Source organism: Meles meles, chromosome 18, assembly GCF_922984935.1.
Source record: "Meles meles chromosome 18, mMelMel3.1 paternal haplotype, whole genome shotgun sequence".
NCBI lineage: Eukaryota > Metazoa > Chordata > Mammalia > Carnivora > Mustelidae > Meles > Meles meles.
The window spans coordinates 38,513,753-38,539,323 of record NC_060083.1 but is presented as its reverse complement, the minus strand read 5'-3'; the positions used below and the strand labels follow the sequence as shown (position 1 = coordinate 38,539,323).

At 56.3% G+C, this 25,571-nt stretch overlaps 2 protein-coding genes across 32 annotated transcripts in view; both read left to right on the top strand.

Moving 5' to 3' along the window:
• The window catches only part of CACNA1G (calcium voltage-gated channel subunit alpha1 G), a 61,974-nt gene extending 59,033 nt beyond the window's left edge, over positions 1-2,941 (top strand). For all 27 annotated transcript variants that reach the window (XM_045985239.1, XM_045985221.1, XM_045985237.1 and 24 more), the window contains 2 exons: positions 247-416; positions 1,577-2,941. In XM_045985239.1, the coding sequence (XP_045841195.1) occupies positions 247-416; positions 1,577-2,314 (908 nt within the window). In that variant the 3' untranslated portion in view covers positions 2,315-2,941. The remainder of the gene's footprint in view (positions 1-246; positions 417-1,576) is intronic.
• A 7,173-nt stretch (positions 2,942-10,114) lies between these two features.
• The window catches only part of ABCC3 (ATP binding cassette subfamily C member 3), a 44,894-nt gene continuing 29,437 nt past the window's right edge, over positions 10,115-25,571 (top strand). For 2 of the 5 annotated variants that reach the window (XM_045984787.1, XM_045984783.1), the window contains exons 1-7: positions 10,115-10,201; positions 22,681-22,857; positions 23,239-23,364; positions 23,578-23,715; positions 23,869-24,030; positions 24,563-24,688; positions 24,898-24,959. In XM_045984787.1, coding sequence (XP_045840743.1) covers positions 10,172-10,201; positions 22,681-22,857; positions 23,239-23,364; positions 23,578-23,715; positions 23,869-24,030; positions 24,563-24,688; positions 24,898-24,959 — 821 coding nt within the window. In that variant the 5' untranslated portion in view covers positions 10,115-10,171. The other 3 variants (XM_045984784.1, XM_045984785.1, XM_045984788.1) reach the window with 3 other exon arrangements.

Sequence of the window (25,571 nt, the reverse complement as noted above, 5' to 3'; positions counted from 1 at the left end):
GAGAGACCCCATCCTTGCCTCAGCCCAGTCCTGACCTGGGGGGGGGGTCACCAAGGCAGCAAGAGAGGTCTCTCCGACCTCCAAGGGACCTCCAGCCCACGGAGAGTGACTTTCAATCCAAGACGAGAGGTCTGTGGGGAGGGTAGAGGCCCCACGGTTGGGGGGGAGGTGGGTGGAGGAGAGGGACGAGGGCCAGACCACTGACCTTCCAGCTCTTCTGTCTCCTCCTCCCCACTCCGCCCACAGGCTCGGTCTTGTCCGTCCACTCCCAGCCAGCAGATGCCAGCTACGTGCTGCAGCTTCCCAAAGACACGCCCCACCTGCTCCAGCCCCACAGCGCTCCCACCTGGGGCACCGTCCCCAAACTGCCCCCACCAGGCCGCTCCCCTTTGGCTCAGAGGCCCCTCAGGCGTCAGGTGAGCAGGTGTGGAGAGGTGACTGGGGCCCGGCGCTGGCCATCTCTGCTGGGAACCCTAGGCTCTTGGTGATGATGCCCATGGCTGCCCGTTCTTCCAGCAAGCATGTGTACTGGGCACTGACCACGTGGCAGAGTCAGTTCTAGGTACTGGAGACACAGTACCGGGCAAAGGAGAAGTGGTCTGGGCCCTTTTTGGTGTTTATATCCCCCTCCCCTTCTTTCACTGAGGAGGCCTGGAGACCAGGCCACAGTTGCTCAGGGACACAGGGCGACTTGGCCGGAGAACCCATGTCTCTGACCTCCCTTTCCCCGGCCCAGAGGTGCCTCCCAATTTTTCTCTGTACTTCTAGTCTTAGCTAAGGGACACAAGGCATGTTTTAGGGGCCTCTGCCTTTGGTCAAGGCCCTTTCCGGGGCACAGAGGTGAGGCTCAGGCAGCCAGGGGAGGCTTGTCTGCCCCCACGGTGACCAGGCCACAGCCCATGTCCTGTTGTGCCCTCATATGTGATGGGGGCCATGTGAGAATCAGCTCAGCACCGCACACTCAAGGACGCAGGCCTGCTCCTCGTCCATTTTACAAAGATTCCCAGAGCCGCTTCTGTGTGCCAGGCACAGGGGACGCAGCCCCTGCCCTCTGGAGCTCACAGGCTAACCAGAGACACAAATGCCGTCACACCTTTGAGGCCATGGGGCCCAGCTGCTGGGATATGCGTGCGCAGGGAGTGGCCGGGAGCAAAGGGGAGGGAGGGTTTCATTTTAACCTGTGGATAGAGGGTGCAGGCACAGTGTCACAGAGAACCTGAGCCCATAAAATCAAGGGGCGCTTGTCATTAGAAGGGTGTCATTCGAGAAGGCCCAAAGAAATAGCTTATGCAAAGGGCTGGGAGCAGAGCTGGCCCAGTGCTTTTTTGTGCCCCAGGGGCTGGGCGCTTCAGGGAGCCATTCCTGCCGGGGTGGGGGGAAGGACGGGGTGTGGCGGGGAGTCAGGCTGCCCACAGCCCCCCTCTCCCAACAAGACCAAATACTGACATTCCTGCTTGGGGTGGGCCTGCAGGGGGAGGACGGGGTGAGGATGGGGGTGGGTGGGGGAACGCAGACAGAGGACAGGTCCTGGGGGAGCAGAAGCCCGTGGGCTGAGCTCTCCCCCCACCTCCCACAGGCAGCAATAAGGACTGACTCCCTGGACGTACAGGGCCTGGGCAGCCGGGACGACCTGCTGTCCGAGGGGAGTGGGCCCTCCCTGCCTCTGGTCCGGGCCTCCTCCTTCTGGGGCCACTTGGGCTCCCGGGTACAGCAGCCCCCCCGCCGACAGAGCAAGATCTCGAAGCACATGCCCCCGCCGGCCCCCTGCCCAGGCTCAGAACCCACCTGGAGCAAAGGCCCCCCGGAGACCAGAAGCAGCTTAGAGCTGGACACGGAGCTGAGCTGGATTTCAGGAGACCTCCTGACGGTGGGCAGCCCGGAGGAGCCCCCATCCCCACGGGACCTGAAGAAGTGTTACAGCGTGGAGGCCCAGAGCTGCCGGCGCAGGCCTGCGTCCTGGCTGGATGAGCAGAGGAGGCACTCCATCGCGGTCAGCTGCCTGGACAGCGGCGGCTCCCAACCCAGCCTGGGCCCTGACCCCTCTAGCCTCGGGGGCCAGCCTCTGGGGGGGCCTGGAAGCCGGCCCAAGAAAAAACTCAGCCCACCTAGTATCTCCATAGACCCCCCAGAGAATCAAGGCCCTCGGCCCCCACCCAGCCCTGGCGTCTGCCTCCGGCGGAGGGCTCCGTCCAGCGACTCCAAGGATCCCTCGGCCTCCGGCCCCCCTGACAGCATGGCTGCCTCGCCCCCCCCAAAGAAAGACTTGCTGAGTCTCTCCGGTTTAGCCTCTGACCCAACAGACCTGGCGCCCTGAGTCCCGGCCCACTCCCCCACTCCCCTTTCTCCACTGGGTGCCAAATCCTAGCTCCTCCCGGGCTGTGTTCCCGAAAAATGTTCCTTGGGGACTCCAAGGGGGCGCTCCTCCCCGCCTCAGTGGGGCTGGGAACCGACAAGCAGAATTTCCAGAGCGTTCGTTCGGAGCAGCAGCCCTGGCCACCCTGGGGCCAGGCAGAAAGAGAGAGGCCCAGTGCAGCTGCGGTTCCCAACACCAGGAGCTACTGGGAGAAAGCAATACGTTTGTGCAGAATCTCTATGTATATTCTATTTTATTAAATTAATTGAATCTAGTATATGCGGGATGTACGACATTTTGTGACTGAAGAGACTTGTTTCCTTCTACTTGTATGTGTCTCAGAATATTTTTGAGGCGAAGGCGTCTGTCTCTTGGCTATTTTAACCAAAAATAAGCAGGCTAGTTATATTCCCTCTTCTTGCAAAGTACGACCTGGGACCGAGAGTGCATTTCAGCCCTGCCGGTGGCCCATCTTCAGCAGAGAGCGAGAACCACTTTGGAAACTGTAATGTAACTTATTTTCTCCTTTAACCTCGCCATCGTTTTCTGTAGGAAAAAAAAAAAAAAGAGAAAACTAAGATTTTACAAATGAAATGGAACCTTTTTATATATATATACATACATACCTATCTATATCTATATCTATAATAAAGTAATTTTCCAAAATAAAAAGTTAATCCCGGTCCGAAGTAAAAGCGCAAGGGACAGAGTCAGGCATTTCCAGGGGGCCCTGGAGAAAGGCCCGCCGAGCTGAGGAGGGGGCAGCTCGCAGGGAGGGGGTGGGCGCTGCCTCTGTGTGCATCAGTGTGTGCTTGTGCGCGTCTGTCTGTCTGTCTGGGGGAGAGACAACCTGACCCTCTCTCGGGGGGCTGCCACCTTGCAGCCTCACCACCACCACCACCACCCTGCCTTGGCGGGGGAAGGGCGGAGGGAAGCCCCCCACCCCCAGCCCCTGCGCTGGCCAGAAGGCTAGGCAAGCAGGGGCTACTGCTTCTGCCGAAGCTTTCTCACTTCCTCCACGCCAGGCAGCCTTGTGAATGTGAGTAATTCCAGATTAACTCTTATTTCTGCTGACAGCTATCAGCCGCACACTGAAAGCTGGAAATTGGCATAATGAAGCTGTTTTGGTTAATGGGGCCGACGGAGACTGGGGGAGGCGGCCTCAGCTGCGGCGGACGGGATCTGCGGGTTGGTGGGGGAGGGGCCAGCGCTTCTGAGTTTTCCATCCCCGGCCCTCGGCCCCCGTGACCTGCGACGGCTGGGCTTTGGCCTCCCGTCTTGGGGATCCTGCTGACCTGCACTGTGGACACTGCTCCGTCAAGCTGGCCACGGGATTAAGCTGCACAAACAGAACGGGCTGCTCCCGTCCGAGACCGAGGGGGCCGTGAGTCCAAAGGCGACCTCCCGGTGGAGTCGGTCTGGCCGGGCGGCCAGGCTGCGGACTGCGGAGCTGGCCCCCTGGGGAGTGATGAATGAGCTCCATCAAGGTGTTTACATGGTCTGCTGCTGCCTGCCCAGTGGGAGCCCGGGGAGGAGTGAGGGGGGTGAAGGCGGAAGGGGGGTGAGAAGGAGGAGGGGGAGAGGAGGAGGGGCTATTGGTATGGCCCAGAACCTCCTTTCTGGTGCTACCTTGGCAATACTCTCTTTTCTGAAACCCTGGTGCCCAGAGGCAGTGCCCCAGGCACCAACCACAGGTTCAGCCAGCCTCTCCCCTGCCAGCCATCCCAAACATCCACCCCAACCCCACTCCCTTGAACATCCCTACCCCCTCATTCCCAGCACCTTCAAACGGGGGGGGGGGGGGGGGGGGGGACTCTTGAAACCTCAAAGGCGGCTCCAGTGGGCTGGTGACCACCCCCCCAACCCCCCAGCCCTTCTCTGAACTTGGGATGAGCCTGGGATGCCCCTGGGGTGGGGTGGGGGGGGGAGGGGTTCTGTGTGCGGTGCCAGGCTGCCGGGCAGAAGGACCTGGAGGCTTGGTCCCATCCTGTTTTCTAAGCTGGTGAAAGTTTTTCTAATTGCTCTTCTGGACAGAAATATACTTCTCCTTGAAGCAAACACCTGGCTTTATCCGCTTGGAGTGTGTAACAGCGTGGAACTCTTTCCTCTGGCCTCCTTGGGTAGAGAGATGGGGGTGCTTGTAGGAGCCGCTTTGTGTTTAAAAAAAAGCAAAACTGTACAAAATTCCTAGAGTTTTGTCCACCTGGGTCTGCAGATTAAGCTTTTGTATTTTTGTAGAATTCATAGCTGTCTATTCTCTAATGAGGGTATGAGAGGTGGGGAGGGGGCTCTGGTGTCTTTTTTCTTCTAATTGAAGGATTTCTTCTAGTTGGAAGATTCTAGGTCAAGGCGAAGGCAGAGAGTAGAACTATAACCCCCTCTCCTCTAACCCAGGCTCCCCCCCTACACCTGTCCCCCAAGAAACCCCCAGAGTCAAAGTAGATATTTAGGGGACAGAATCGTGGCCTCTCCCCCAACAATGTAAAATCTTTATCAATGATGGAAACTGTTGTGTCTCATTAAAAGTGGAAATAGCGGCACCCGGGTGGCTCAGTTGGTTAAGCGTCCCACTCTTGGTTTCCGCTCAGGTCCTGGGATCAAGCACCAGGTCGGCTCTGTGCTCAGCGGGGAATCCGCTTGAGAGTCTCTCTCCCTCTGCCCCTCCTCTCCACTCGCACAAAGTCTCTCTCTCTCCCACCACTGAATCTTAAAAAATAAAAAATACAAAGAAATAAAAATAATTAGAATCTTAAAAAATAAAGTGGAAATCTTAACACTGCTGATTTTTATTAACAGTAGCCCAAAGGAGGCTGCGATGGGGAGGGGCTGGTGGCTGCAAAGCAGGTCTTGGTTTAAGGCCTGGGGTGGGGTTGGGGGGGCAGAGTTGTAAGTAGCCAGGAGCTTCAGGGGAGTGGGGGCTCTTGGGAGGTAAGAACCTACCCTAGCACTTCTGTTCTCTGCTCTCAGCCTTCTCCTTGGGGGTTCAGAGGAAATTGTGTCAACAGTGGCCAGCCCCCACCTCCGGCTTGTCTGCTTCTGCTTCCTCCATCCCAAGACTCCTGGAAAAGGTCTGCCTGGGGGTGGGGGGTGGGGACTAGGAAGAGAACAGAGCTGAGCTGGTGCTAAAACGAAAATGAGGGGGCGCCTTGGTGGCTCAGTGGGTTAAGCCTCTGCCTTCGGCTCAGGTCATGGTCTCAGGGTCCTGGGATCTCAGCGTCCTGGGATCTCAGCATCCTGGGATCAAGCCCCCGCATCAGATCTCTGCTCAGCAGGGAGCCTGCTTCCCCTCTCTCTCTCTGCCTGCCTCTCTGCCAACTTGTGATCTCTGTCAAATAAATAAATAAAATCTTTAAAATAAATAGATAAAAATAAAAACGAGGCGGAGGCTCCCCTGCAATGTCTCACTTACTCCTCACAACACCCCGAAGAGGAGGAGGATACTGTGGCTTGCATTTTTCCCCCAGGTTCAGAGAGGTTTAGAGACCTGCCCAAGATCACATAGGCAGGAAATGGCAGAGTTGGGATTTCATCCTAGGTCTGGCCAACCTCTAGCCCACTGGTTTCAGACAACTCGGCCTCTTATTGTGGAGGGAATGGGGCAAGGAATCCTGGTTACAAAACGGCTGGCTTCGTGTTCATAGAAATGGGCTCCCCAATCGGCATACCAAGAAGCTTAAAGAAACCTACAGTCCTTCACCTTGTGTGAAGAGAGACGTTTAACCACAAGAGAAGGCGTTCCTCAGCTCCAGGTGCGTGTTCTAGAGCTGGCCAAGCCCGTCTCTGCAAATCACCCAGTTTCCCAGGTATCACCTTTCTCTGGCCCAATGCTGCCCTTGAACCACAGAGCACCGTTCCCCACCCCCACCCCCTTCCTGTACTCTCCCCGTGCCCCACCCAGGCCTCTCCCACTTTCCAAATAGCTTTTCCTTCCATTGTCACCGCTAGTCCCCACCCAGGCATAACCTGGTGCCACACCGCCTCCTCTCCTCCCCTTTCCTGGGCCAGCTGAGCCTGCGGACCTGGAGGCTGGGCGCTGTAGTGCAGTGAGAACTTCAGACACCAGGTGGCAGCACAGAGCAGCTTCACCTGCCCGCCCCACCCCCCACCCCCACATGCCCCTTCTGCAGAGGGATCTAGCCAGGGAGAGGACACCACACTGACGGACACCTTCCACAGATGGATACTCTGCGTAGCCCTCCAAAAGAGGAAACACGCTCACAGGCCTAGTCCCTGCGCCCAGGGAATCCCAGCCATGGGAGTGCTGCGTCCACGGTTCCCCAGTGATCCCGACTAAGGCCAGGGGACCCAGGACTAATCAGGACAGTGGCTGCCAGGAGCCAGTTTAGTTGTGGGCTGGCTCCCTACTCTGAGGACACAGCAAGGCAGGTCAAGGAGGTAGCAGCTCCAGATTTCCCTCCCTCCAGCCGGGAGGGAAATCTGAAGAACTTCAGAACTCTGCCTGAGCCCCAGCCCAGGTGTGGGAGATGCTGACTGTGGCCCACGGAGCTAATTAAATCTTGCTTTGAAAACTCCTGCATCAGGCACAGCAGCCAAATCAGATCAAGTGTGGGGTGCGGAGGCCACGAGGGGGCCCTGTGAGGCCCGCACCAGGCTGGAATCTGGACAAAACAGCTTCCACCCACCGCTTGGGAAGAGAGAAGGGCAAGGCTAGAGTTGAGGAGCTGGATCTGCTTTGGGGGTGCTCCAGGCGTTCCAGGAGCCACAGGGGGCTCCAAAGGCTCAGGCAGAGAGTGAAGGGAAAACCAGAATAGCCTTTGCTATTCCACACCCCTCCCTGCCCTAGTCTCCACCTGACTCTCCCCATTTGCAGCATTTCCTGTCCCTGGGTCTCCCTGTCCCCATCTTACTCTGCTTTCTTCTCTCTGTTGTCATTCCCACTTGAGCAGTACCTTGCAATTATCTTATCTTTCCATCTCCCTGCCAGGAAATCTCCGCTGGGTTCCCCTGGGATGCTCACAGGTGGGGGAGGTGCAGCACACACTCGGTCCACCCCTCCTGGAGCTGCAGTCAGTTGGAGGGAAGGATGGGGTTGGGACCACAAAGCTCGCAGGGGGTCGGGGGGGAGCGGTGTGCAGCCCCTGTCTGCGGCAGCCCGGCGGCTCTCGGAAGCCTCTGGCTGGAAACATCTTGGTTCTGGACAGGTGAAAGTGGAGTGGACAGTGCCCACTGCTGGGACTGTAGGTGAGACCACAGTAGCCTCACTAGTAATAACCTCTTCTAAGAACTTGAGATATTTTTTTAGTCAGTCAGCAAACATTTCCTGAGGCTCGACTTTGCCAGGCACTGTCCCGGGTGCTTAGGACACAGCAATAAACAGGTGTGCTTCGTCCCTATTCTGAAGGTGTGCACGGTCTCCTGGGGGAGGTGAGCAAGGCAACCAGTGAGTACAACGTGGGGGAGGGAGATAGTGCAGGGGAAGGGTCCCTAGCCCAGGATAGGGGCAAGGGAGTTTCACGGAAGATTTTGGGGGTGCTGTGGGGCTTGAGCAAAATCTTCAAGGATGGGTAGAGTTTGCCAGGTGCAGAAAGGGAGGTGAGGTGTAGGGAGGGGGCTGTGCTGAGCAACCTCAAAGGCGGGGGGGGGGGGGGGGGGGCCACGAATGCAACAGCTCAGGATGCCAGAAATGTGTCCCGCCCAAAGCAGCCGCCTGGAAACAGCCCAGCACTCGGAAGACTCCCACCTTTGCCAGGATAAGATGTCTCAGGGCCTCCATTTTCTTGCTCTGCTGGAGCCAAAACAATCATGTCCTAGGAGTTTGGTGGTTTTTATTCAAGGGTTGTAGGAAACGGATCACATTCCAAGGGGGCCAGAAACGGCAAAACCCCAGTGATTACCTCAAGAGAGATGGGAGAGGTGGAGGATTGCTAAATCCCCTCCCATGGTCCCAGAGGCTCCCACCCAATGCCATGAGCCCGGAAAGGGCTCTCCAATGGCAGGATGGGACGGTGCCAAAGGGCCAGTGCTTCAGTCCCAAAGGTCCTGGACCTGAGCTAGAGGAAGGGCTGGAGGAGGAGCCCCAGTTGCTCACCACAGAAGCCGGGGTCAGCAGGGCTGGAAAAGCCCTTAGATGGCCTTTTGTCCAAGTTGTTCAAGAAACCTCATCCCAGAGACCTCAAGGGCCTTGTTGAGGTCACAGGGTATACAAAAGTTACTGCCCGAGGCGGGGAGGGGGTTGGGGGTGACTCAGTCAATCCCTGCCCTCGGGGACCTCTCAGACTGGCAAGGAAGACAGACTCTTCACAACTAAATATAACTCAAGGCACTCTGTGACAAGATGTGAGAGTTCTGGAAAGTCTTGGGCTCAGAGATGGGGGCAGGGGTGGAGGGTGACTGGGTCAGTAGAGGGGAGGGGAAAGACAAAAGGCAGAGAGGGCTTGCCCCATGGAAGGGTTGTGGATGCCCCCCCTCCCATTCCTCTGCCTGGGAAGGGGGAGACTTGTCCACACTGCTCCGTCCAGCGCAGCTCAGATCTCTGTTCTGATAACTCGTGACATAGACTTCCTTCTGGTCACTTCCTGCCAGAGGGACAGGCGGTGGCTGGCTATGTCTGTGTTATCTTACTGGCCCACCCATGCCTGCTGCTAAGCGGTCGAGGAAGAAAACACCTCTTGAGAATAAGTACCAGGGAAGGGATCACCGGGGTGAACCTGGCAGACCCAAAAGACAGAACCAAGACCACAGGGTTGGGGAGGTGGAGGGCAGGAGAGAGATGGGGCAGGGGTGGAGGGTGGGCGGAGTAGGGTCAGGGCGGTGGGGGGGGGGATTCCTCCTCAGCCCCAAGAAGGGGCGGTGAATTGGCTTCTGTGATCCTGTTAGGGGAGTGAGAGATAAAAGGAGGGAGGGAACACAACCTGGCCAAGCTGGCCCAAGCAGGGGAAGACCACTGACCCCAAATCCATTTTACAGATGGAGCATATGACGACTCAGCCTTAGCAGCGTGCTAATATGGGGCTCTTTCTGGGGCCTCGCCTGCCCATCCCTTACCCCATGGGACCAGAGCAGAGGAAATTTACCCTTGGGGGGTGCCTCCGAAGTGTGCCAGCCAACACGGTTGATGCTGGTTACTCCTCAGAGTAGTAAGCCTAGGACCTAGGATTATTACTGTCGTTCAGAAGCAGAAGTAGAGGCACAGAGCAGCACGGTGGCCACAGGCAGAAAGAAGATCAGGGAGCCACAGAACCTCGGGAAGTCCGCAATTTAAGGCACCCCGCACACACCAGCTCCTTCTGTGCTGGTTTCTGCCAGTTCCCAGGTAACTGGAGGGCAGAGAGGTAGACTTCCTGATCTGCTGGGCATGTAAGCGTTCCCATTTCACGGATGAGAAGACTGAGGTCCAGAGATGACCTTGACCTCATCGGGGATATATTCACGGAGGACGTCTTGCTAAGTCACTTTCAACGTCTCTATGACTTACCGGCCCAGCGGAGTTATGCCCCTTGGACACAGACCCTGCTCCAACCTCATCGGCCTCAGTATCTGGAGGGGCATCTCTCTGGCGCAGCCCACTGGCCACTCGACGGAGTTGTCACTGTATCAATGGCTCGCCACCCCCCTGACCCAGAGTCCCTCCCGGCGAGCCGCAGTCCGGGGAGGCTCTGTCGCAATTCGCCAAGACTTAAGATTCCACCCAAAGAGCCAGAAGCTGGGCCCGGCGCGGCGGGCGGGGCGGAGGGGGGGGCGGAGCGCGGGGGGCGGTGTTGTGGGGGATTGGGGGCGGAGGCGGCTCCGGGCGCTGTGGCTCCCGCCTGGGCGGGCAAGCTGCCACACTCGCCTTCCTGGCCGCCGCGCCTCGGCCCCATGGACGCCCTGTGCGGCTCTAAGTTCTGGGTAAGGAGGTGTCCCGGGACTGAGCGCGCGCGCCGGCGAGTCCCCTGCGAGGGCCCTGGGGAGGGGGCGACGCCACGCGACGCCGGGAGGAGGTCTGGCCATAGTCGCCCTGAGCCGGGGTCCTGGGGACCTCCGGGACCTGTCCTGCCCTCCCCGACACAGAAAGTGCCTGGAAAAGCCGGGCACGAATCAGAAGATGCCCCCACATGGACTAGGGCTCTGTTGTCCACCTTTACACCTGTCCCCTTCCTCTCCCCAGCAGCCAGAGTGCCTGCCGGTTCAACCAGTTCAACCAGGCCGGTAGTTTGGGAAGCTGGCTCTGCTCTTCTGGAAAGCAATCCTGCCACCTTCTTTTCTCTGGTGTTGAGAGCTGCTAGGAATCAGGGAGTCCCCCTCCAGCCCTCCTTTTTTTTTTTTTTTTTTTTTTTTTTTTAGGATGTTATTTATTTGAGAGAGAAAGAGAGGGAGAGAAAGTAAAAGAGTGGGGGGGGGGGGGCAGAGGGAGGAGCAGACTTCCCGCTGAGCTGGGAATCCCATGCAGGACTGGACCCCAGGACCCTGGGACCATGACCTGAGCAGGAAAGCTGATGCCTAACCTGCTGAGCCACCTGGGTCTCCAATGCTCTCCTTTTATAGACGGGGAAAGGGAGGCCCAGAGAGAGGAAGAGACTTGCTCAAAGTCACCCAGTTAGAAGAAAACTGAGCTCAGAAAACAGATGGTCTCAGATTCAAGGGGCTTGTCCATGGTCAAGCAAAGGACGCCCAGCCTAGGCTGACCTCAAATCCAGGGCCTCTGATTTTTTTTTTTTTTTTTTTTAAGATTTTGTTTATCAGAGAGAGAACACAAGAGAGTGGGCGGGTGGGGGAGGGGCAGAGGGAGAGGAAGAAGCAGGTTCCCAGCTGAGCAGGGAGCCCAATGTGGGGCTCAATCCCAGGACACCAGGGATCACAACCTGAGCTGAAGGCAGACACTTAACCAACTGAGCCACCCAGGTGCCCTGTGGGCCTCTGATTTTCCAATCTCTAAATCTTTTTTCCATTTCAAGTATCTGTACCTATATGCCCCATGTTTGTGTGCCCAGTGGGTATGATCCATGGGTGTGCTCTGGGTGGGTGCACGTGCCTGTGTGTGTACACAGTGTGTGTAGCCCCTAGGAACCCCGTTCTCGGGCTGTTTGAAACTGGGGACGTGTAAAATGGAGTCCCTCTAAAATAGTATTTTTGAGGATCTCTTTCTCCCTTTGGGTCACTAGTCAAAGATGGTAGCACCACCTCACCCACCCGCACGGACATGCCCATCCGTCCTCTAGCTTGGACTCATCACTGATTGCCAAGTCCAGAGGTTGTGCCTGTGGCTCGGGAGTCTGCTTTGTTTCATAACTCACTGGAGCCTGGCTGGCATGGCCACAGCAAGGTCGGGATGTCTCAGTTAGAGACAGGCAGAGTACATGCAGGTCAAAGGGGCCAATAGGCCCAAGCCTCAAGTGCAAAGCCACCCTGTGCCTGGGTGGACAGTACATCCCCAGAGCCTAGGACCGCCCAGGGGCAGGCTTTGAGGAAGTGGGGGTGAGGAAGTCCTAACTCCCTTCTTGTTGCACGCTTAGAGGTCCTTTGGCTCTACCTTTCTGTGATATCGCAGAATCTAAGAGATTCCCCAGAACTTGGGGCTTGAAGCAGCCAGCCCAGCCCCTTACTGCAGAGCTTGGGAAGCTGAGAGCCAGGGAGGGAATGGACTTGTCAAGGTCACACAACAGGAAGCGGCCGAGTGCTGGACTGGGAAGCGGGACCCCTGAGATATGGTTCCAACGTGGCCACTGTCTGACTGGATGTCCTTGGGCTTCTAGGCCCCTTGTCCCAAGATTCCTCACGGCTCATATGAACTTCTTCTGAGGACCTCAGGGTCCATGGGAGTCAGTTTATCTATTTTAGGTCTAAGGGATGAACCCCTTGTGGTCTCTGCTTGGATACCTCAAAGGACAAGGAAATCACTCCTCTTCCTCCTCCCCATCTAAACAGCTTCCATCTTCCACATGACCTTCTGGCTCCTGAAAGTCGTGCCAGGCTGCACCCAACCCAATGTGCTTGGAGTCAGAAGGTGGGGTAGGGAGAAGGCAGGAAGGCCCCCAGCCCCTCTGCGGGAAGTTTGCAGCATTGAGACGAGGGAGGGCCTGAGGCCCGGAGTTCTAGATGCCATCATTCATGGTGGGCCAGTTTGCATCTCATTTCGATTGTATATTATTTGGGTAGACTTGTCCCTGAATCTTTTCTCTCAAGAGCCTGGGGGTGACCCACCCTGTGGGAAGCCGGGCAGTCCCTGAGGTGGAGGTGGAGGGACCCGGCATGGTTCAGGCCCGAGGGGCTGTTTGTTTGCTGAGTTTACCCGCACAGCCTCAGTTACTCCACCTGTGAAATGGGGGACTAACCCATCTCCTAAGCGCCTCCCAAGAATGCTGTGGATGTCACAGAAGTAGGGAAGGTGAGACAATTTGGTGAACGACCAAACTTTCTGTGGGTGACTGACAGGTCCTGATATTCCTGGAAATGAGGGAAGCAAAGGGAAAGGAGGTTCGAAGTGGGAGTTCGGTCTGGGAAGGCCTGGACAAGAGGGGCTGACAGGGCTGAGGAGTGAGGGGTCCTGTTTCAGCTCTTTGCTGGGGATCTTGTGGCAAAATCCATCAGCCTCAGCCCCTCAGCTAAGTCAGAGGGCAGGAGGCCCCCCGCGGGTCCGTGAGCCCCTGGACTTGTGCCCAGAGACCCAGGTGCTCACACACCGAATTCACTAGGTGAACGATCTCTCTCTTTCACTCTCGCGTCTGCCACGTTGGGGTAGAGCATCAGATCTCTGAGCGTGCCTTGGGAGTTTTTGTGGAAATAAATTCCATATGAATGAACTACAACCACAGAGCCCAGAGCTAATGAGGCCAAAGCAAAGATGCCTCTAGAATAAAGAGGGGGTAGTGTCCCTTTCTTTGCTGGCCCATTGAGAATTACCTTCTGTGATGAGCAATGGATACAGAGGGGCACTTAAGTGATAAAGAGAGTACAAGTGCCTTGGGAGGTCTTGACCTGTGTGCAGAATTAGCCTTGATCTGATGTCCCTGGAAGCTCTGGGGAGGCTGATGTGGGCTCAGGAATCTGAAGGTCCTGACCATAAGAACAGCCCAAAGGTGGCACTGATGGTCTGAAAAGTAGTGAGCTCCCCAGCACTGAAAGTATACAAGCACATGGTGAGTGACCACTTTGGTAGGGATGCTGGAGAGAGGATTCAAGCCAAGGAAGGAGTTGGGGTCCCACCCTGAATTTCTGTGACCAACTAGGACGAGGGACGATGTGGCTGGTGAGGATTCATGGGTTCCTTCTCTGAGATTTCCTGACGTCTCTTTCTCTGGCTGTCTCTCTGCTTCGGACATGGAGTTTGCATAGCAGCAGCTCTCGGCAAAGACCTGTGAGTCTGCCACTGGTCAGGCACCGGCACCTTCACTGCTCCCTTGGCTGTCTGCCCACCCGAGGAAGAGGCAAAGCGTTCATCCTATGGAGGCTCAGCTCCCTGTGTCTCCTGCCAGCTGCTGGTCCGGCTACTCCCATTCTCCCGCTCACTAGCTCTGTGACTTTTGGCAAGTCGCTCGCCCTCTCTGGACTCCATCTGAGCTCCATCCAGGGCCCCTTCAGGTCCAGTTTCCCAATGCTGATTCTGGGAGGCTGACCCTTGGGCTCAGGGCCGTGGCCAGGATTAGAGCCCTTCAAACATTAGGGTATTAGAATCTCCAGCTTCTTCTTGGGTCTTTGCCTAGCAGAGTAGGTGATTAGCAGAGCACAGGAGAAATGGACTCTGGTTTCAATGTACTTTGACTCTCAAATGAAGGTAGTGACTTGCAAAGCTGGGAGGCAGGCAGGTGGGTGGGGGGTGGGCACCCCCCCCCCGCCCCCAGCCTACTGAGCACCAGCATTTCCCCTTAAGAACCCAGTCGTCAGAGTGCCTGGGTGGCTCAGTGGGTTAAAGCCTCAGTGGGTTAAAGCCTCAGGTCATGATCCCAGGGTCCTGGAATGGAGCCCTGCATGGGGCTCTCCACTCAGCAGGGAGCCTGTTTCCTCCTCTCTCTCTGCCTGCCTCTCTGCCTACTTGGGAACTCTGTCTGTCAAATAAATAAATAAATAAAATCTAAAAAAAAAAAAAAAAAGAACCCAGTCCTCCCTGCCAGGTGAGGGCCTCTAGACTCCCCTTCCTCCATCCCAGCTGCAGGGCAGCATTTTGAGCCCCTGAGCTCCTGGCTTCTGTGGGAGGATCTGTGGTCCCTTGTGACCCTAGGTTGGCCTCTTCCCAGCCCTGCTATTCCCCGACAGCCCCTGGACCTGGGTCTTGAGGGCCAGAGATTTAGGGAAAGAACTGAGTCAGAGGTAACATTTGGGAGGGCACTTTGCCCCTCTGTCTGATGCCTGTCAGTCTGAGAAATGGCCTTAGGGCCCAGGGCTAGCCTCCCCAGGGAGAGAAGGGCTGCCAGCCAACCCACGCAGGAGACAGCATCAGAGTGCCTGGGTCTTATCTCCCTGCTGGGGCTGTCCTGGGACAGCAGGTGGAGCAGGATCCCTCAGGGGGTGGTGGTGACACTTATGTGTGCCCCTGCTGGAGGGCTGGGTCTCTCCCTGCCCTGTCCGGAGCTCTTCATGTTCCCAGAGCCAGGATGTGGTACTGGGGGTGCTAGGAAGGGCCCAACCCTTGGATTGGATCCCTCTCCTCACTGGGCGTTCAGGTTTCCAGCCCACTGGTTCCCAGAACCGCAGCCCCTCCCCCTCAGCTTGGTGAGAAGAACCGCAGCAAGGAGGTGACTTGGGGGGTGACTTGGGGGTGACTTGGGGCTGCACGAGCAGAAAGGAGATTTTTAACGTTCCAGCGGATCTGGATGCCTGTGGGATGTCATGTCAGAGCCCTAGAGGGTGTAGATGAACCACCATAGAGTTGGGACAAGGACTCTAGAGCTGGGCTGCCCGAGTCCAAGCACTGGGGCCAGCCCGTGGGAACCGGCGCGGTCACTCCCCCGCCAGCCGTGGGCCACAGCTGTTGTGAACATAATCCCCGGGCACAGGGGCGCTCAAATAACCAAAGTCGCCGGTGACAGCCACGACCCCCCCCTTCAGCAGCGGCAGGGCCTGGGCCCCCCCATCCCCCCGTGGCGGGCTTCACCCCCACCCCGAGGTCCTTGCAAAGCCTCCTTTGCAGCCGCAGTAGGACAGTGATTGAGAACCGGGATCAGAACAGGCCCTTGCCCCTTCCGCACCTCCATTTCCACGGAGATAAATGAACTTGTCAGTTGATCCCTTCTCCTCCACTTCTCCCTCCTGCACGGGATTAAGGAAGTAATTACTCTTCCCACCACGGAGACTGTCAGCAAGACTGGGGCCCCGAGGTGGGGGTGTGGGGGATGGGGCGGGAGGGTGGTGTGCTGGAAAGTCCCTGACAGCGCTGTGACCCAGCTGAGGCCATCCTCCCTCCCACCTGTCCCCTGCTTGGGTCTTTAGGGATTTCAGCCACTGTGCCCATGGAGAGGCCTTCCCCTGTGCGGTCCATTCCGGGTGTCAGACCTTATCAGCCCCATCCAGCTGTTGCATCGCATTATTAAGGAAGCTATTGTCACCGTGGAAACTGTGTGGTGACAGTGAGGGAGGGGCGGTGGGGCTGTGCTCCCAGCCCAGCCCAGCCCAGCCCAGCCCAGCCCAGCCAGTGCTCATCTTCCCAAAGGGAATGGCCAAGTGGTAGTGGTTCGAGAGGGGGTCATCCATGGAGTCCAGGAATGGCCCCCCCGACCCTGTCCTTTGCACTTGACTTTGTTTGGGTGCCAAGAGCTGTGGCCTTGGTGCCAGGGAGAGAGAGGACAGTCCTCCTGGGCACTCAGCAGCAGCATCTGACTTCAGAGGACGCCCTTCATTCTTTTGTCCGCTCGCTCATTCTCGTGTTCACCAAAGGCGTACAAGTGCCTTCTATGTGCCAAGCACTGTTCCGGGCTGTGGGGACACCCTGGTCCTCGTGGAGTCCGTGTTCCAGGGGGAGAAGACAGAGAAGCAATAGACACGATAGATCACTCTCTTCTAGAGTATGCTGGACGGAGATCAGGGCTACGGGGGAAGTGGGATGGGCTAAGAGGGATGAGGTGTGGGGACAGTGTAGGGATGGGGGTGAGTTCCAGCCCTCCTTGGGAAGGTCAGGGTGGACCTCCATGAGAAGGAGTGCTCACCAGTGTTGAGAGCATGAGGCATTGGACTGCCACCTTGAGGGCAGAGTGACAGAGGGCAGTGGGGGACAGGAAGTCAGAGACATGGGGAAGCAGACAAGAGGGTCCTGAGGGCCACGTAGGACTCTGGCTTTCACTCTGAGGGAAATGGAGAGCCTTCGGCAGGGTTGCACTGTGAGAGTGACTTGGTAGCATGGTCTGACTTGGATTTCTGGAAAATTCTGCCGGGGCAGGTGGCGGGGGTGGGAGCAGGATGACCAGAGAGGGGCTAAGACAATAATCGAGACGAGAGAGAGTGGGGTGGAGACAAGTGGTTGGATTCTGGACCTATTAGGGGGAGCCAAATGAAGCTGCCGTTTTGTAACTAGGAACAATTGAATAGAGCATTTCCATCTAGTTCAGCCTAGTGATTGAAGGCGGAGTGGACAGGATTTGTTCAAGGGTGTGGGGTGTGAGGGGAAGAGAAGAATCAAGGAGGACCCCAAGGGTTTCGACCTGGGAGAGGGAAGGAGTGGCCATCCATCAGGGCTGGCAGGCTGCCAAGGAGGGGACGGGCAGGAGTTCAATTCTGGACCCTTTGATGTCCTGGAAAGGGCTCTGGGTTGAATGGTCTAGGGACATGGGCATGAAAGATGCCTGCTGACCCTGGAGAGGGCTCTGCCAAGGTGGGAAAAAGGGGCAGGAGCTCAGGCTGGATCTCCTGGGGGGTCAGAGCAGCCCTCTGGGGCTTCACGCCCCCGAGATCTCTCCATCATTATCATCGCCACGGTGCCGCTTGTCTGTGAAGCCCAAACAAGGTCCCAACAGCCTCTTCCTCCAGCACCTGTGAGGAACAGGGCAATCAGCTGTTCCTTCTTCCCCCTCTGTGGGGAGCCGGCTGAGACGCGGTTGTCACTCCCAGCACTCACGCTGAGGCTGAGCTCCGGAGAGATGAAGGAGCCCGTCCTCGCTTCCATGGCTCAGGAGAAGCAACTCATACCTGGTCCTCTGCATCCGAGTTGGCGGCCTCTCCCCTCCTGCCTTGGGAGGCCAGGTCACCCACTTGCACATTCCTATTTTTTTTTTAAGATTTTATTTATTTCTTTGACAGACAGAGATCACAAGTAGGCAGAGAGGCAGGCATAGACAAGAGAGGGGGAAGCAGGCGCCCCGCTGAGCAGAGAGCCTGACGTGGGGCTCGATCCCAGGACCGTGAGATCATGACCCGAGCCAAAGGCAGAGGCTTAACCCACTGAGCCACCCAGGCGCCCCACCACTTGCACATTCCTATGGTGATTCCCTGTCGTGGCTTTGAACTTGAGCTCCATCCTGGCTACATACACACTCCCTGGTTAGTCGCCACCCAGCCCAGATCCTGGCTGCTCCTGGATACCCAGCCTTGTGCTGGGGGCCGGAGAGACCGGGGCCAGCAAGGAGAAGAATAGAAGATGGGATGTGTTCACAGTGCAGATGACTGAGGTCAGGGGAAACCCAGGCTGGGAGTCATGAAACCTGGATGTCTGTCCCAGCTCTCAATTGCCAGGTCCTTGGACCTGTCGCAAGAACAGGTGAAGCCTGCTTTCTCTTTTGTGAGCTGGCCCCAGTATTGTTCCTCCTCTCTCTTCTGGAAGTTGTTCTGAAACAACGATCAGATAAGGGCCGTGTAAGGGCTGTAATAAAAAGCTGCTGGGACATAAGGGGCCTTTGTCTCTCTCAGGTAATACTCACTCACCTGGGTGCTAAGCCCATGCAAAAGACAGCAAGGGAACACCTTGTCAGAGGCAGGCATGCCCCTGAAAGCCTTCCTGGAGGAGGGGAAGCTCAGGCTGGACCCAGCCAGGTGGGAACCGCGCTCCAGGCCCGGAAACCCATCGGCCTGAGCGAGGGGCAGGCTGTCTGGATGATGACTGATCGGAGGGGTTTAAAGGACTTGCTAAGTTTAAAACAGGGTGGGGCTGCCCATGGGCCACAAAATGGATAAATCCATCGTATGAACGGACCACCAGGCAGAGATGAGGAGGGAGAGCCCCAACTCACGCTCCTCCCCAAGACTGACACTCACAGTGAAGCTAGACGTGAAAGGTCCATACTGTATCATTTCCTGTACAGGACGACCCCAAGTGGGCAAAAGCAGTCCATGTTGTTAGAAGCCAGGACAGCATTCCCCTGGCGACAGCCGCGGCCGGAAGGGAGGCCAAGGAGGGGGCTGCTCGGTGCCAGCGATGTCTTGTTCCTTGATTTGGGTGCTGGTTGCCCAGGTGTGTTCCGTGTATGAAACTCCATCGAAGTACATACTTAAAATGCGTGCACTTTTCTGTAATTTTGTAATGAGTGTTCTGTAAGTTGAATAAGTATTTTTTTTTTAAGATTTTATTTACTTATTTGTTGGAGAGAGAGCGCTGCAGGCAGAGGGAGAAGCAGGCTCCCCGCGGAGCAGAGAGCCCGATGCAGGACCCGATCCCAGGACTCTGGGATCATGACCTGAGCCGAAGGCAGATGCCTAACCGACCGAGCCACCCAGGCGTCCCTGAACAAGTGCTCTAAAGATGTATTTATTTGAGAGCGAGCGAGCATGTGCGCACACAAGCAGGGGAGGGGGCAGAGGGAGAGAAGCAGGGAGAGAAGCAGACTTCCTGCTGAGCACAGAGCCTGAATGCAGGGCAGGATCTCCAGACCCTGAGATCATGACCTGGGCCAAAATCAAGAGTCGGACCCTTAAACGACTGAGCCACTGAGGCACCCCAATAAGTGTTTTAAGAGGAGAAAAGGGATGGATTAGATGTGTTTGACTCCCCATCCCCTGGAGTACCTGACCAGGCCTAACGGGGGGCCCAGCCCTGGACCAGCTCCCCTGCTGCTCAGGAAGAGTGTGCGGGTCCTTAGCTCACGGGGCCTGAGGGCCTATGGAATACAGGGCTCTAGAGTACAAGATGTCTGTGGGATGAACTTGTCGGCCGGGGCTTGAATGTCATACCCCCAGGCAGTGTGTCCCTGGACCTCACGTTCTCCAAAAGCAGGAACCAGTCCGCACAGGCATGCCCAGCCCTGCGTCTGACTCATAGTATACTCTCGACAAAGCCTCGACGAGTGGAAAACTGATGGTCCAGAAACATGGGTCCCTCCCTGCGGGCTGACTTCAGAAGAAGGGGGTTCCCGTTAGACTTCTAAGCCTGGCCCCCCACCCCTTCCCTGTAGTTATTGGGATTTTGACAGGTGGGAGAGAGAGAAAAGGGGGTTGAACCAAGGTGTGGTTGTGGGCCCCTTGGAGCAGATGGAGAGTCAAGTGAGCTGGCAGCAGGAGAAAGGGGGGTCAGGAAGAAAAGCCCGTGGGGTGCTCAGACTTGGTTCCGTGAGCAGTGGGAAGCAGTGCAGGTTCGTGGGCATGAAGCAAGGGGCACAAAGCAGCCTTTCAGGAAAAGTCCTCTCTCGGCTATAAGCAAGGGCATCAGAGCTCAGAGGGCTGACCCAGGTGGAACCCAAGAGTAGAAGGGGAGCTGAGAAAGGGAAGGCAGGGTGTGCAGAACACCCTGTGAACAGTTTCTTAAGGTGGGAGAACTGAAGCCCCTAGTTAGTTCAGTAGTTCACGTGGACAGATGAGTCAAGGCCAGCTGGGAGCCTCGAGAGCCATAGTAACAGGGTCGGACTTTGTCTTCTAGGCTTTAGGGCACCACTGAAAGGGGAAAATACAAGAATATCCTTTTGTTCATTCATTTATTCAACAAATATTTCGTTTAACTTATTTAACCATAATTTGTTCTGAGCACCTGCTACGTGCTGGGCTTTGTTCTAAGTACTAAGACACATCAATAAATGAAGGAAAGATTACATGCTAGCAGGAAGAGATGAGAGAAAACATAATAGGCCGGTGACTCATGTCACATGTTAGAGGTGCCGGGTGCTATAGAGAAAAGAAAGAGCAGAGAAGGTAAGGAGAGTCACTGGCATGTGGAAGGGACTGGATGGGATGGCTGATGGGAGGAAGAGGGGAAAGGGGGAGGAACAACCCTGGCACACTCTCACGCCAAGAGCAGATCAGCCAGGAAAAAGGGAAAGATTCCTTGCGTGGACAAGGATCTGGGCTCCTAGGACACAGAAGGGAAGGGATTAGAACTTCATGGAAAGTGCTCAGGAAGAAGTGAGGGCTGGGGCTAGCGTGCCGGCTGGATCGGAGAGACCAAGGGGGAGATGGTCTCATCCCAAGGTTACTCTCAAAGAAACTGAGGCCCAGAGAGGCAAGGTAAAGCATGTTGCCCAGCTTGAAAGACATAGAGCTTGTTGTAGCAAACATTGACAGAGTCCAAAAAAAGTGTCAGCTCTTGGGGCGCCTGGGTGGCTCAGTGGGTTAAAGCCTCTGTCTTCAGCTCAGGTCATGATCCCAGGGTCCTGGGATCGAGTCCCGCGTCGGGCTCTCCGCTCAGCGGGGAGCCTACTTCCTCCTCTCTCTCTCTCTCTCTGCCTGCCTCTCTGCCTACTTGTGATCTCTGTCTGTCAAATAAATAAAACCTTAAAAAAAAAAACAACAACTGCTAAATTAAAAAAAAAAGTGTCAGCTCTGAATATTTGTTTAACAAAAACCTGTGGTGTTTCTATGCTGGAAGGATGACACTCCAACGGAAAGCACAAGACAGATGCAGCTTCATTATCAAACAATTAGTAAATCCAACAAAAATGGTAAGAATAAATTGCTTTAAATTATGGAAGTAGATGCCAGGACAAAGTTGGCAAGTTGGATGTATTTGCTGCTGGAAAATGAACTTGGGGTGGGGAGTGATGAGGCAGGCTACTGTTCTCTGTTTTATGGTTTGACTTGTTAAGTTATGTGAAGATATAGTGTGGACAAAAATAAACATGGTGATTATTTAAATTGCCAGTGAGGAAGTAGGGAGTTTTATACTTTCCCATGTTAACTGTTGTCCCGTGTAGATGAGATTGTGGGTGGGTTTTTTTGTTACTTATATTTTCTGAGCTTTCTGGAAAGTACAGCTAATGCTTTGCAAGAGGGGAATGAAAGATCAGTTTGTTTGTGGCCTTGGAAGAAACAATCTCACTAAAATGCGTGTTTTTTTAATTGTTCTTTTTTTTTTTTTTAAGATTTTATTTATTTATTTGACAGAGAGAGAGATCACAAGTAGGCAGAGAGAGAGAAGGAAGCAGGCTCCCCGCGGAGCAGAGAGTCCGATGCGGGGCTCGATCCCAGGACCCTGGGATCGTGACCCGAGCCGAAGGCAGAGGCCTCAACCCACTTTTTTTTAAGATGTTATTTATTTATTTGACAGAGAGAGAAATCACAAGTAGGCAGAGAGGCAGCAGAGAGAGAGGGGGAAGCAGGCTTCCCGTTGAGCAGAGAGCCTGAATCGGGGCTCGATTCCAGAACCCCAGGATCATGATCTGAGCCGAAGGCAGAGGCTTAACCCACTGAGCCACCCAGGCGCCCCTAAAATGCGTGTTTGATGCATTCCCCCATCTTCTGAAAGGTTCAGTAGGTGTAGTTATATTCAGAGATGGGAGGGGGTCTTATGGGGACTTAGGGGCTCCCCAGCACAAGAGACTTTCGTGCTCAATCCAGGACAGTGCCAAAGGTGGGGTGGTTGGTTGGTCACCTGGGGTTTTTTGATTTGCAAAGCTCTCCCTTTAACCTTTGCTCCTTTGAGCTCACGCCTAGCCTAGCCTAGCCGGTGAGGTAGGTGGGGTGATGGATGACCTTCCTGAATTTAAAGGAGAAGCAAATAAAGCTCAGAGAAGCTCCCTATCCCTTCCTGGGAAAGGCTTAGGGAAGTGGGCCCTTCAACCATATTCACCAATTGATTACGTGGATAAAATAAAACACCGACTTAAAAGAAAAAAAAGAGTGGAAATCTAGAATGACAGAAAGCAGAGCAGTGGTCGCCTGGGAGGGACAGACTGCAGAGGGCTACAAGGTACCTCGTGGGATGATGGAAATATTCTGTATCTGACCTGTGGCAGCGACTTTGCAGCGCGTACAACGCCAAAGCCCTCGGATCGTGCCCTTTGCACGGGTGCAGTTTATTGTACTTAAATTATACCTCAACCAGAAAGGGAGGAAAATGGGGACACAGGGACATCCGGGGCCTCGTGGGCAAGTGTGCACGCCGCCAGCTCCTGCTCGTTTGCACACTGACCATCTATCACCGTCCCCCGCCTTCTGACCCCCAGAGCTCGGGGAGTGCCTCCCAGACCCCATCCCCTTCCTTGAGGGAGGGGCCCCATTCTGCACCTGGAGCTGCTGCAGCGCTGGCCTGTTCTCTCTGTCCCCAGGACTCCAATCTGTCCGTGCACACTGACAGCCCGGACCTCACTCCCTGCTTCCAGAACTCTCTGCTGGCCTGGGCGCCCTGCTTCTACTTGTGGGCCGCCCTGCCCGGCTACCTGCTCTATCGGGAACACCACTGTGGAGGCTACATCGTCCTCTCCCGCCTCTCCAGGCTCAAGACGGTCAGGGGCCCAGGGATCTCTGGGAGGCGGGGCTGGCACCTGGAAGTTTCTCTATTTCAAGGTTCTCCTCTCCGCCCTGCCAAACAACCATGGGTGGCTGGACAGGGTTTCCTAGAGACACCTGCCCAGCCAGCTGCTCAGGGCCATGGCAGCCTGCCAGCTGGGTCTGCAGTCAAATGAGATAGTCTGTGTTTGCAGAAGTTCAGGAAAGTTCTCTGACAACGTTCTCTGCACACTTGGGGAAGCTTCTGGCCAGTGCCCAGCCTAGCTTCGGGGGCCGGACCCAGGGCAGGTCTGGCCGTTTCAGAATAAAAGGCCGTTCTCTGGGGGGAACTGTCCTCCTTTTGAAGATGGAGTCCCCAATGTGTGCCCTGTTTGTAGGTCTTGGGTATCCTGCTGTGGTGTGTCTCCTGGGCTGACCTCTTCTACTCCTTCCATGGCTTGGTTCACGGCGGGGCCCCTGCCCCAATCTTCTTTGTCACCCCCTTGGTGGTGGGGATCACCATGGTCAGTGTGGGGCCCAGGAAGGGGATGCAGGGGGGTCTCCAGTGGGTTGTGGGGCTGTGCTGGGGAAACGGTGGGCTCTCAGGAGAGGGCTAGACACCGTAGCAGTGGGAAGAGGATGGGGTGACCACAAAAACATCTGGCCATGTGGGGTGGGGAGGACGGAGGCAGGTCTGGATGTGCTCTGGCCCAGCCTTCCTCGCCCTCCCTACACAGCTGCTGGCCACCCTGCTAATCCAGTATGACCGGCTGCGGGGGGTACAGTCCTCGGGGGTCCTCATCATCTTCTGGTTTCTGTGTGTGGTCTGTGCCATCATCCCCTTCCGCTCCAGGATCTTGTTGGCCATGGCAAAGGTAAGGGGAAGGAGGGGAGCCTGCCAGGGGCAACCCTGTCTGGGGGATGGCCTCAGGGCTCAAGGTCACTGCTGGGTCCTGGGCTGCCCCTCCCCTGCTCCCAGGACCTCCCCTTCTGTTCATGTTGTCCCCTACTTGCTGCATCTCTGCCAGGAAGCAGGCTGGGGGCCTGAGGGTGAGGCCCATCCATGTAGCACGGGGGAATGGGGCCGGACACAGCCCTTGTGGGATGTTCACGGGCGTGCAAGGCGCCGTTCTCAGCCACGACCGCCACCACCGAGTGCGGTGTGGGATACGGTGTCCGCCAGTGTCTGGGTAAGGAGCACATGGGGGCAGACATGCATGAGTAGTTTCGTCCTACCTGGAAGTCCTGTTATCCTGCTCTCGCCTTTCTTCCGTTCTGCCTCCGTGGTCTGGGCTTCATCTTGACCTTCACTGCGGTGATGGGGTGAGCTTTTTCTCCATGTCAAGGGGAGGCAGTCAAATGTGGCAGTCAAAGGGCAGGCTCGGGCTGCTCCGCTTACTGTCTGTGTGACCCTGGGCAAGTTGCTCAGCCTTTTGGAGGCTCATTTCCTCGACTGCAAACAGGATATTGTAAGATTTTTATACCTCGTAGGGATGGTTGGACAAGGTGATGGAGATGAGGTGCTTGGCAAGCCCTCACTGAACAGTGGTCCCCCCATGACCTTTCCCCATCTCTCAGAACTCTCTGGGTGGGAGACCCAGGGGCCTCCTGGGAGCTGCCTCCTACCCCCGAGGCACCTGATGCCCTAGAGGACCCCTCGGGGCAGGACTGGAGACCCAGAGCTCCCCGTGCCTCTGAGGTCCCCCTGCACTCTCCCCCTAGGGCAAGATCTCGGACCCCTTCCGCTTCACCACCTTCTACATCTACTTCGCCCTGGTGCTCTTTGCTCTCATCCTGTCCTGCTTCAGGGAGAAGCCACCATTTTTCTCCCCGAGGAATGTCAACCCTGTGAGTTTTCCATGGAGGCTGGGTGGTAGTGGGGGTTCCATGGCCCACGTCTCAGCCCAGCCCATTACCAGCAGCCCCTGTGCCTTCTAGTTCTTCCCATCCCCATGTCATCTGCACCCCTGAGGCTGGGGGCAGGAAGGAACCAGGGTTCCTGCTCCCTCTGCTCTGGTTTGAGAGGATTCTTCCCATCCTACCTTCTCATCTTCTAGAATCCCTGCCCAGAACTCAGTGCTGGCTTCCTCTCCCGCCTGTGTTTCTGGTGGTTCACAAAGTGAGTTGGCTGTTCTTCCAGCCTGGGCCAGAGGGAGGAGGAGACAGGAGGTGGGGAGGAAGGGAAGTGGGCCAGAAGTTGAGGCTCTTTCCTCTACCCCAAACCCTGACTCCAGAGGGCCCTGCGGGCAGCTGAGGGTGGGGAAACCTGTCTGTCTGGCCTGGGGGCTGAGTGCGGAGACCGGGCTGGCCCAGCTCTGATCCCAGGCCGTAGGCCAGCCCTGCATCTGTCACATCACAGGAACAGGCCCAGGGGCCTGGGAAGGACCTGTAATCAGTTCCCAGCTCTTGGGTCCAGGATAAGCTTGCAGCCTGTCATTTCCTTGGCCGCCCCTCCGAGCAGCTTGAGCAGGATAATTGTGTCTGTGACCTGGGTGACAGCTCATTAGCCACACCGCACTGAGGAGACACCTGGGTCTGGGACTCCATCCACCTGGCCTTGTCCTCTCCCGGGGCCTCAGTCAGCGTGAAGTTCATTACCAGACTCCCAGGGTCAACGGAGCATCTAGGGAGGAGGGGAGGAAGGGGCCGAGGTCAGAACCTGACATGGGAGGCAGTGACCTCCAGCCTGCTCCCTGGGGGAATAAAGGACACACCACCCTTGGCTGTAGCA